Below are 12770 nucleotides of genomic sequence, written 5' to 3'. Positions count from 1 at the left end.
ATTCCCCCTTTATTTTGACACATGAAATGTGTCACAATACTATACAGAACTTAAAATGCTCAGTTTTCCCCATCGTGATCCAATCTGTGTTATAAAATAAACTTAAAACAGAACAATTACCAGTCATGTCTTTCTACAATTAATGGTAACTGAGTTATATCAGAAAATGCCTCCCCCGTAACATTTGGCCTTCTCCCAACAATATACTATAATCCCATAATCTAACCCCAGTCAACAAAACAAAACAGAAATTTTCTCTGGTAAAAACAAATTGTTTGTCCACATTTATTCATCCTCACATTCACTCACACATTCACTCCATATTTTTGCTAATAGTGGAGCTTCCCGCGGCAGTGATCAGATTCTCCACCCTCAGCAAAATGAGCTCAGTCATTATTTTCCATAGGAAAATATTTCTTTATGCTTTTGGACTGGATTGAATCGCTACAATCCTTTTTACAGGGACTTACGACCTGATTAGTCCCCACAGGTAGCTCTCCTCAGCCAATTGTAATCTGGAAAGCCCCCCTTACATTTGCTCTCCCCGAGAATTTTCAGCGCCGTTATTCACTGTTGCAGGCCTGCTTAAAACAGAAATGAAAAAAATAGAGCTGATTATTAGCTCACAAAACACAAAACAAAATCACCTGACAGGTTTTCTTTAAGTGCACTGTTAAAAATAATGGGCCCAATTTTAGACATGTCGATGTTTCCTAAAACTCCCTCTATTAAAAACAACAACAACAACCCAAACCTAACTGACAGAATCAACCCATCACCACAACAACCTCAACAACCTTAAACACACAAGTCTTGCCACCACATAATTTCACCTCCTCAATACACCGAAAGTCTCATTAAAACCACACAATTTGCACACAAAAATCACCCCCTTTAACATACTTAAATTCAGCATAAAACCCCCTTACGACAACGTATAATCACTAAACTATAAACTATTTCCTACCCAACTCTGTACTTCTCTTGTCTGCCATGTTCCTCTTCTGAAAGTCACTTCCTCAGTCACACACACACACACAGGAAGTTCCTTCGTCACCACTCACTCCAACTAATTTGCATACTGAGTCATCTCTCAATGAGTTGCTGTAACAACAGAAACATATGTTTAAACATTCCCAACTCATTAAATCATTTTATTTCTTTCTACAGTGATCACTGGTTTTGATCACTCATTACGAGAGAGCACTCCTAAGTCACTCTTTTTTAAAACTACTTTAATCACTTTTTGTTTACATAACTCACTCCCTTTGTCATATGGCTTCTTCTATTCCTCAATTACAAACTCAAATGTATTTTATTAAACATTCACACCATTGTATCATTCATACAAAATAGCAAGCTGTTCTTCATTGCATATGTTTGTGTTCTTAGCCAGGTTTAATCAGTGTCTATGCATTAAACTCCATGAGCTTGTCTTGTCTTTATAAGGTTAATGCATTTTCTGTTTGTGTATGTGAATTTGCATATGTTGCTTTTGCAGTGTGTCAGACTCCTGCACAATTCTCCACTCAAGCCATCAGTTGTCTTTCCCAAATTTGCTAACCCAAATTTTAAGTTCCCACCTTATTAACAGCATTCCTGCTCCTCAGCCAGAAGCTAGGGCCCACTTGTCAGGTTTATGGAGACATGGCGCTGTGAACAATTCAACCAGAAACTTGCCTCAGCATGTCCAGTCAAGTTAACCTACAGGTTTCTTCCGATCGCTGCATGTGGAGAATTGATCCAGGTCTGTTTAGCCCCTAAAGAAACACAACTGAGACATTTTCATCATTATCATAAGTACTTAAACTACCCGTTTCCCTCTCTCTGGTCAGAAATCCCAACTTATGTCATGTATATACATGTAAGCAGGTCTTCATTGCTTTTCCTATGTATTTTGTTCAGTGAGTGTAAGCTGCTTTCTTCATTGCCTCTATATGTTATAGTCAAGTTTAATTCATGCATCTTTTCACTGATTTCTTACTTCAAAACTATCTCACTTCTGATTCTTTCCAAAAATAATTTCACATGTAACACTTTGTGTATGTGTGTTTTCTATTGTTGGTTACCTCTTTGTTTGTGACGGTGGACATCTCTAAACCATCATGAGTTCAGGCTTCACTTTCAGTCCAATTACACCCTCTATTCTCACAGTCGAACTCGTCCGGCTTCACCTTTCACTGGTCCCTGACCTCTTCTCTCAGTGTCCTTTTGGATCAAGTCCCAGCCTGGCAAAATATCACATTCAGTGCCTTTAAACAGTCATGTCACACTGTTCTTACCAGCCTTCAGTCCACCGTGCATGTTCCATCACGTAGTTTCTTCTTTTCTGTTGATCCTTTCACTCGTCTCTTTCAAGATTACTCCAAGCATGGCAAATCTGACAATCAGTGTCCAGTGCTTTACCACCGTTCATTATCCCACTGTTCAACTGCCCAGCCTGTAATTTACAGTACATGTTTCCACCTCGTGGTTCCTTTCATGCTGCTGCTGGTGTCGTCAGTGTGGTTTCAGTTGCACTGTCTTTTGCCTGCTATTAATTCTTCTCAAGTCCACGATGTTCTGTTGGTCTTCATCAGGAGATTAACTGTCCTTTGAGCTTCTTCTCAGGATGGGGACAAGTGCGAGGTCAAGCTGTAAAAATTTTAAGCCAAAATCTGGCCTGTTTTTTCCCAATTATGCTACTCTACTGGTTTTGGCGCCGTACTCAAAATTCCAGGTTGAGAGAAGTCCACCTTCATTTATCTGGAACCTGTGTTGACACACTAAAGCATACGATTAATATCCTTTTCATTTCTTTTCTCAAAACCTCCATACTTAATCTGCCTAGAGTTTAGCTCATCTGTTTCTCTCTCTGGGTGCTCACTCGTCACCTTATATGGGCATGCAAACTTCCTGTCACCCACACCATTTCCTGTTACACACACACAGCACGCAGCTGCTCAGAGCAGCTCAAGCTGCTTTTCTGTTTCTGCAGGCTAATCAAACTTATTTTGTATTTACAATCTACAAACCCTCTGTAATTCTACTAACTTTTGATCTAAAATGTAGCATCATTCACACAATGATTTCATAATCCTCTCACACACACCTTTTAAATAAACTAAACTCTTTGCATTTGTCAGCATTCACATCACAGCCTTCAACGTGCTCACTTTCAATCCTGCAAGACGCAGAGATGGACATCTCCTTCACCTAACATAAACTAAAATACCATATCAACATACAATTACTGAAATTCAGACTCAAATACACCGTCTGTTTTAATAAAGTCAAAGAGTAAACGGGTGTACCAAGTGTATGTACTTATGCGTTCTTGAACTGAAAGAAAAAGAAACTCAAACTCTTATAACATCACTCATGCCTCTCTCAAATTAAAAACACTTTCAAACTTTAAAACATCCTACTTTACATCACCAAAGAAATACCTCTCACACCTTTATTCATCATTCAAAACCTTCTAGTCACCGCATTCACACTTAAACTGTGACCAGAGTTGAGGAATATAACTCAAAACACACTTTCCTAAGAGTATTTTAGACATGCTTGTCATAATCAAAAAGAGCAAGTCAAAAACAAACAAACGAAAAATTGAAACCTCCATTAATTCTCACCGCACACACAAGAAATTGAAAAAATAAACCAATTACTATACATCCACTACGGCAACTCAAAACTTTATTTATAGTCCTCTAATAAACATAAATGGCATCTTAAACACACACTCAACAATGTTTGCAGCAGTATATGTAAAACCAACTGTGGCTTAAACAGTTCACTACTTACTCATTTGCATTTTCACACTCACACACACCGTCTAAAATAGCAGCAAGCAGTCAGTGCATTGCTGACTCGACACACAGCCTCCTCTTACACCAAATATTTTATATTACACAGACGTCTTATATTTACAACTGCACAGATTTTAGGCCTTTGAACACCTACCGAATTTCGACAAATTTAACATAACAGTCCAACCGATAAACTCCCTGAGTTTTTGCGACCAATTAACCAGTATCTGTCCAACAGTTTCTGGCCTCATCTCTAAAATCCCTAACTCAATTTAAAAGCGTCAACCAACCCAAACTTTGCCTGAAGCTCTATTTTTGGCGTTTCACAGCCAAGGCTTACCCCGAAGTTTTAAGTTAAAGTCACATGGCCGAAGTCCAACTTCTGCTAATCAAAAAAGCGCAGACTACCGTTCCAAACGGTAAGGAGACTCTAACTCCTAGCTTAATTCCAGGATGCCCTGTACCCCACAGTTAAGCCAAACTGAACTAACCCTGTTCGCCGACAGGTCAATGTCGCGCGTCCACGACAAGGAGGGAGCATAACCTCCGGGCTCTGCGCTTCCTAGCAGACTCGAACTGCCGTTCTAGAATAATTTATAATACTTTGAAACAACAATCAACACCCAAAACAAGTGTATGACTGAGGCAGATCTACCCTGATGGACAATGGGGACTCTAACCCACAAATTGACCAACAAAGGTCTGACCTAATGACCAACCAGGACTTTAACCCACAAAATGACCAAATTCCCTACCAAACTACTTGAGACTCTAACTCAATTTCTTTGGGACTTCAACCCAGTATTTAAACTTTTCCTGGCAGACTCTAACTGCTTTAGCAGACTCTAACTGCTTTCATTTCTTCTTAGCAGAACTCTAACTGCTTCAACTCATGAGATTTTTCATCAAAATCAAAACAGACATGCACCAGTAATTTCAGTGAGTAGACTTAAATTTTATCATGTCCAATTTGGCACACTTTGGAAATAATTCAACAGGTAGTGCCTTACCTTTGGATAAGCCGGCTTATGCCCACTCACTTCGACCACTGGAATTCATGTCTGCCCGTCAGACCACCTCAGACCACGAATTTCTCCATCTACACCTCCAATTCTCCCTCCTCAATTACCGGACGAAGCCCCCAAATGTTAAGGTTCAAAAATTGAGGAAGGAGAGTACAAACCACCATGGTCCAGAAGCTCTTGGTCAAACAATGATTTTAATGACTACACACGTGTGGGAAGAACACTCTGTACGCAGACAGCAAGTGGTCTTCGACTTCCTCAAAGCATACACAGATTTTTATAGCATCAGGGTTTGATTTACTGACGCCCCCTTCATGCGTCACAGACAGGATATATACATACGTCAATATCAAAACCACAACGACTTTTGACACAATTTAAAAGAACAATTGTCTTCCATCTTCATAACAGGTGCATCCTGTCACTGCCGGATGCTCGCTTGTCATCTTGACACCTCAACAGCAGTTCTGCTACAAACTGCTCTTTGCAACATCAGCAAAACATAATTAAACCTTCCCCTATAAATATTTTCTCTAACTGAGTATGTGTGTGTGTGTGTCTGTGTGCTAACCACAATTGCACCCTGTTTCACCTCGCGACTAGCTCCTGACCTCTAACCAGACAGAGAGACAGAAGCCACTCTCGTATATGTAATAATCGAACTGAAACTATAGATATATCATCTACTAAATAAATGTTTTAATCAAGAACCTCTACTAAAGCTTAATACAAGAATATGAACATATAAAAGATATTAAAATGAACTGTTGTGTAAGCATGTACTGCAATTCCTTCTATGTTCTAGTTTTCCCTCAGCATGGATCATCTAGACACTCTCACTAGTGAAGCTTTAGACCATTAATGAACCTGAACATCAACTCAAATAAGCACAAATATGCAATATGTATAAAATAGTTATAACTGCACCTGGAATACAAAGTTAATTTAATACCTGTATGCATAAAACCTTAAGGCCTTCTTAAAGCTATCTGTTACATTGTTAAAGCAATGATCATATTGCAGATTATATTATGCTGGTAATAATGATGATTATTTAACAATAGCAGTAAAATAATTTCCCTGCTCCACAGTGGGTGGCGTGGGCCCAGACTCCCGTCAGTCACAGTGATTGACTTTTCCACTTGAAGGACACGAGCGTCTTTCCTCCCTCTCCTCTGGGAAGCTTCAGCGTCTAACTCGAGCGTTTAAAAAGACAAAGTGTCAAAGCACTAATCGACTTCTGAAAGCGCCGCTCTCACTTTCATTCTGTCGCTCTTCCCAAAATAAAGAGGGAGAGGGGAAGATACAGTTCTTTGGCAGGCGGGTTAATAACTCACTTTGCTGTGGACGCCTTAAATTGGTTTCCATTGACACCTGCTATCTCTGAGCCGATAGCAGGGGGGACCTCATCAAGTGCAGACGCCGATGCCGCCGAGCAATAACGTCCATCCGGCGCCGTGTCAGAGCCGGACTTTTGTTCCGTAGCCGCCACTCGTCAGTGATGCTTCCCGATGATAAATCGTCCATTTCCATTCGTGCTGCTTTAATTGCCTCGCCACGAGGTTGGGCTTATCTCACAGTAGACATTCAAATATTGAAATATTTGTCATTACCGGCCCTTTTTTGTCAGAGGAGGCAGAGAATCCCTGATGAACGTCTGCTGAAGGAGGAAACTCTGAATCAGCAGTTTGTGCTTTAGGTGGGGCTGCCTTCAGCCTCCTGCTGATGTCATCAGCTGCTCTTTATCTCCTCACACCCGCCCATCACCCTTCTGTGACACAAGAGCAGTCCTGTCACTTATACCACAGGTGTGTGTGAATGAGGGGGACACGAGGAGGAGCTGAGGACATGCAGGTGGTCCCAGCAGCAGGGGGTCGATCCTTCCTCTCAATGTTTTGCTGCTATTCAGTGTTTGTAGAGGCTGGAGGTCAGGAGAGGTTTGGCGTGTTATTGGAGGGTGATGATGAAATCAGCAGAGACAGCTGCGGAGGAGGCGTGGACTGAGGCTGAGCACAGGGACGTGATTGGCTGCAGCTTCTATTCTCTCTTTTACTTTTTCCATCGTGATTAAACTGCCGGCTGCTCTGTGCTCCTCAGCCTACACGCTGATGCAGGAGCTCTTCTTCTTCAGCCGCTGTAGTCTGAACTTTATGGGGGGGGCATGAAGCGTCAACAGTCTGGATCACATGAATAAGGTTCCTGACCTGCTGCAGTTTCTCTGACATCCAGCAGGGGCAGCAGTGAGTCAGCCCCCATAGGCCCTGTGTTTCCCTTCATAGCAGGGGCGGGTTTTGATGATCCATTTATCGATTACAATCGATTCTAGCTTGGATAACGTGATATCGATTCATTAAAACCCCCAATCTATTTTTAAATGTAAATTTATTTTTTACTCCAAACGCCAGAATCTCAGGTTAAACCTCACAAATTCCAACAACCACCAAACAGCTGAAACAGTAAATGAGAGCAGGAACACGATTCTGCACAAAGACGTAAACACAAAGCGCCGACCCGCCGACGCATCAGAATCAGCGAGCTGTCGCCCCCGACGGCACGGACACGGTCGGGGCTGAAAGCCGACAGCTCGCTGATTCTGATGTTTCGTTGGGTCGGCGCTTTGTGTTTACGTCTTCTTTGTGTTTGATTCTGAAGCTGCAGTTTTGTTGCTCTCCAAACAATATTGACCGAACCAGCAGCAAGAAAAGATCCAAACTACGCTTCAGCATCAGGTCATGTTCAGATGTTGAGTCATGGTTCTCTTCAGTTTTTGATCGACTGCTGAATATTTTCAGGGTCATCTGCTATAAAATCCCAGACCAGGAAAACCTTCATGTGTTTCTGTTTCATCCTCAGCTACTTTGACACAAAGGCCTCTGCTGCGACGCTCACACCTGTGATAAAGTCTCACAGTGTCAGCTTTCTTTTTATAGATATAAAATATGGATATGTGCTGATAAGTGATCAGAATTATAATATTTCTGACTGATTCGAATCGATTCGGGACCTTGTGAATCAGAATTGAATCGATTCCAGAAATCAGTGACGACACCCAGCCCTACCTCATGACACCTGATTTTATAACTTACCTGTTAAACTATATTAAGGCTTTAAAGTCTGTAAAGTTTGCATTATTAGGGGCGTGGCCTCTTTGACCCACAGGTGGCTGTAGCTGATAGGCTGATCTGGACTCTCGACATCATGTGACCAATAATACAGGGAGCTATATTATAAGTATCATGTAATAATAGTGTGAGGTGACAGGTGACCCTGCCTTTACCTGTGGAAACAACACACTGAATCAGGTGTGCTTCAGCTGGGCTGTCGGCCGTCCTGCTGCTGATCTTCATGGATCTCAGCTCTTTCATCACATCTGTGTCACTGTTATGGGTTTAACTGATATGTCAAATAGTTTTTGTGTAACTGCTTGTGTGTGTCTGTGGAGCGAGGTGTACATCAGAGTGCTGTGCTTTGTCCTTTCACCTGGGACGAGTCGTGCTCAGGTGATTCAAGCTGTCGCCCGGGGACTAGTTTACTGAACCGTGGCAACGCTTACTTCCTGTTTCCTCCCAAACGCCCCAAAGAGCTCAGCGCTCCGGAGCGTGACAGCGAAGCCGCTCTGATTGCTTTAAACGATGCTTCGTGGTGCTCGCAGCAGTCCGGGCTGGAAGGGCGATAAACGGCGCGCTTCATTAATGGATGAGCTGCGTTTGTCTCCTCGGGACAGGAAATGAACCCGGCCTCGCTGTCAGGCTCCTCTGACTCGTTAAAGCTGGACGCTTTTTGTTCCAGCTCCAAAACTTTTTTCTCTTATTGCAAACAAGCTGCATTTTCCACTGCAGTGGCTGCTGAAGAGCTCCGTCAGCATGTTTGCCTGCTGCGAGGATATCAGTGCTAATACGACTGCTGGCATCTCCTCCTTCCTCACAGAAACACTAATTGGTTTGGCGGCGGCTAATCTAATTGGACACCAAAGGTTAGTTATGTGAATCCACACGAAGCCGAGCCCTCCCCACAGCCGCTCTTATCTGCGGCTCAGGCAGGCTGAGGAGGACGTGCGGGGGGAGGCGGCCAAAGTCCTGCTCTATCGTTACTGGCAGGGCTTCAGGGGGAGGGGCTAACTGCAAAGAGACGCACAGGGAGAAGTTTGTTTCTTCTGATTTTCTTCTTCCTCTTTAAAAAGTGGATCAGTATTCCGGCCTTTTTCCACCGGGACATGTAAACCACGGAGCGCAGGCTCTCTGAGAGGCTGGCAGGGTTCAAGCGAGCACGTGGAGGATCTCTCTGGACTCTTCTCATGTGGGGTTGAAGCATCAGGGAGTTCATTCTGAGTGGACCTGTTACACGTTTCACACGTCCACACGAGTGACACTTGCAGTGGATATAATCTCATAAATAACCTGGATGTGCTCTGGGGGGCGTGTGTTCGGTGTGTGTGAACGCTGTGTTCGAGGTCAGCTGCAGCGTGTGCTGTTTCCACGCGGCGCCAGACAAGACGAAGCGTCTTTCACGGATTTCCTCGACATGTAAATCATTGAGTGTCTGCGAGTTTGCAGTGACGCGGCGACCTCTCTGACCACGGGCAGTGCTTCCATTGACCTCCACGTTTGGCTGATGGCCGGGCAGATGCGGTCTTATCGCCGACCTCCTCGACCTCCATCTTTTCTCCACGCAGCAGCTTATCTCCATGTTGGAGATAAAGACGTGGAGAGGCCAGGCGAGCGCAGCTTATCTGTGCTGTGCGCTCGCCGTCTGCAGACACAGAGCTCCATTCTGTTTGCTTTACTGCACATGTGCACGTATACGCGCATGTGTAGGTGACGCTGCAGCTCACAGGCTGACATCACGTCTTTCGCCGCTCTCAGTCGCTCAGAGAGCAGCTTCTCTGTGCTGGTGACCAGCCGGACGGCGTGCGTCGTGCAGCCGCTCAAGCGAGCTGAGCAGGACTTCCTCATAGTGAAGAAACATTCTTATATGGTCATCTTAAGGAGCGTCTTAAGAGGCAGCCAATCAGAAGAAAGCTGGATTTAAGGAAGGGGGAGGGGCCTTTTTTTAGACTAGGAAGTGACGGGCTGTAAGATAAAGAAGGATTATTGTGAACAGTGAATCATGCAAAGCTGCTGTGAAGGGTCACACGAGAGCGTGTTTCAGGGTCGTCATGGATACACAGACGGCGTTTCTAAAAAAAATAACCAAATGTTTTATTTCATGTTGATACATTCTTGGACGACACCACAGAATAGTTGCATGAGTGGCCAAATGTAAATCTCTCCCACAACATTGGCACATAAGCAGCAAGGGCAACATGAATATACCAAGTACAAACAGTAGAAAACATACATGCTTCCACTTTTTAAAACGTGTTTTTCTTTTTTAAATATATATTCTCCGTGTGTTTCTCCCGCAGGGAATAAGAAACCGAACAAAGCCGCATTCTGCCGAGCGACAACGTTTCCGAGGAACCGAAGAACGGACGATTCGGAGCAGACAGGTGGGATCGACTGTGGCACAGAACTTTTTTTTCTGGTTCAACATCAAACATATCAGGCATGCATTGACAACCTCGACATCGACACCTTTAGTTGGTTTTTTTAGTCCATGAAATCAGCAGAGACTCAGCCTGGACCGAAGGAGGCTCCCTCGGGGTAAGGGTCCGCCCCTCACCCCCACCGCCGCCATCAAACACCTACAAACAGTGTGTGGAGAAGAACACGCATGTCGGGGAGGGAATGTTTCATCAGGTGACCACGAACGGCTTTAAAAACACTTAAAAACTGTTTTGGCTCCGTGTCACGGCCAGCTGAACGGTCAGACCTGCTGTGTTTGTCAAAGCCTCTGAAAACGCCGTTTCTCACAACACTGAGGGTTTGCTTCATTCAGCTGATTCTCACCTGGAATAAACCTCGTTAATCTGCTCGTGCGAGTAACCGTCTCCAGGCCGGCGTGACTGAGGTCCAAACAGGAAGCAGAGGGTAAAGCAGGTCTCGGCGCTCCCAGTCGTTCGTTTTAACTTTCAGAGCATCAGATTGTCGACATATAAGCAAAAAAAAATGGAGCACGACTCTCCAAAAGGCTTCAACCTCTTTTACTCTGTTTCACTGTTTGGATTTCATCTGTTTTTTAAACTCTGATTTCCACCGTGAAGATTTTTTAATGAATAGACTGTGATGGGTAAACGCTGTAGTAGCTGGTAAAAGAGGCTGAGGGTGGAGCTGCAGGGGCCAACAGCACGGACGTAAGCTTGTGACCATGCAGCTCAGGTATGATATTTTTTAATCATGTTTATTAAAGAAGTTTATTTCAATGATTGTGTATTTTTGAAACGACCTCTTGTCTTTTTCAGGGGGACAATAAAACCATGTTTGGTCCCTGATTGATGGGAACAGGCCAAGTCCAAGAAAGAGTAAAATAAGTCCTCTTACTCCACCCGCAGGGGTGTGGGTGGAGTAAGAGGACTGGGGTCAGGACGGTGCAGGTACCGCTCCGAGGCTACACAGTGGCTAACTGCCAGCAGACACCCCCAGAGCGGGCACTGTAAAATCCTCTGCTGCCTTCAGCCCTGCAGCTGTTTCCTGCATGCAGCCCAGTGGATTCTGGGATATGTAGTCAGGAGCAAACGAGCCGAGCGAGTCATAAAACTTTGTTTTCAGAGGCTTTTTTTTCTCACGTTTGCAGGATAAAAATCTGAGTCCAGGTGGCAGCGCGAGCGAAGCCCTCCAAATCTCCAAGCGAAGAAGAATATGGCTTCAATAAAACCGAGAAGCAAAGTACATCTGTCATCGGCATGGCAACCGCAGCCGTCTTACAAACCAACAGAAATCAAACCAACGGAAAGAGGCCGACATATAAGCCATAAAGAACTACACACGCGGACAGGAAGGTGAGAACTTGCAGTTTGGAAGTACATAAAGAGACACGAGGGGGCGGGCTCACACTTCGTTTGACATCACCGGCGGCACGGAGCCCATCGGCGCCGCCCAGTCATCGCCGCCCGATGCATCCGCCGCGTTTGACCTCACAACCACTGGCATCACTTCAACGACAAAACAATTAGATTTTTATTTCTGGAGCTTTTCTCGACCCGGAGGGGTCAGAGTTCAGAGGTCGTCCCACCACGCTCCGCTTTGCACCTGAACGTCTCCGATGGGCGGTGAAGCACATGAGACCAAAAGAAGAGAAAGAAAAAGTCCTGCACGTCGCCGCTTTTCTCCCGTTGCTCGTCCTTCTTGCAGGAGATCAGACATCTCGCTCTGCAGTGACGGAGGAGCGCCGTTAGATCACGAGGTTGTTGTAGCTCACGTACTTCTTCTTAGCTGCTGGACCTGGGGACGGCAGGAGACACAGAGGTCAGATTCGGTCCTCACGGCTGCTTGAAGAGCAGAGGTGAAGGTTAATGATGGAGCAGGGATGAGGTGATGACAGACGTTCGGGTAAGTAAAGCTTGAATTATGAACTCTCAGCAGGGAGGACGGGACGGTGAGAGGTCATAACTCAAAAGCATCTGCAGCAGAGGGAGAAACAAAAGGAGTGTGGGCTTATCTGAGGGTCGACCGATCAGCCGCTGCGGTGGGTCTAACTTTGAGCCACAGGTGGCGCTAAAGAGCTGAAGATGGAAAGATGGCAGCTGATGAAAAGACTGAATCTGTGAGGGATCATTCATCTGCACATGCTCAGTAGAGTCTTCACATCTTGGAAAAATGCTTTTAACCCTTTATTTACCATCTTATAAGCAAATCTTCAAATGACTGCAAAATTCAAACGGTTTTAAATTTAAAGCCAAACTGACGAAAGACGTCCGTCGGGCCTGTAAATACACGCTGGTAAATAAAGAGTTCATGGATGTTTGAAAGGTTTGTGTACTTTTGTGTGTTTTTGTACTTGTACTCAGTGGGAACAGCCTGCCTCGTGTCTCCATGCCGTAGATTTCATGGATTACGCCCCCACAACAGCGCCGTCA

General features: G+C 44.5%; 1 protein-coding gene across 1 annotated transcript in view; it reads right to left on the bottom strand.

The window, feature by feature from the left end:
* Positions 1-11289: 11289 nt before the first annotated feature.
* Positions 11290-12770, bottom strand: part of grm7 (glutamate metabotropic receptor 7) — a 160295-nt gene continuing 158814 nt past the window's right edge. The window contains exon 10 of the mRNA XM_085407707.1: positions 11290-12135. Coding sequence (XP_085263833.1) covers positions 12086-12135 — 50 coding nt within the window. The 3' untranslated portion in view covers positions 11290-12085. The remainder of the gene's footprint in view (positions 12136-12770) is intronic.

The sequence above is a fragment of the Rhamphochromis longiceps genome, linkage group LG5, assembly GCF_057381845.1.
Source record: "Rhamphochromis longiceps isolate RC_006_pf linkage group LG5, R_longiceps_female_GT1.1, whole genome shotgun sequence".
Classification (NCBI taxonomy): domain Eukaryota; kingdom Metazoa; phylum Chordata; class Actinopteri; order Cichliformes; family Cichlidae; genus Rhamphochromis; species Rhamphochromis longiceps.
Note: the sequence above shows the minus strand (reverse complement) of the source record. Positions and strands in the feature narration are given on the sequence as shown.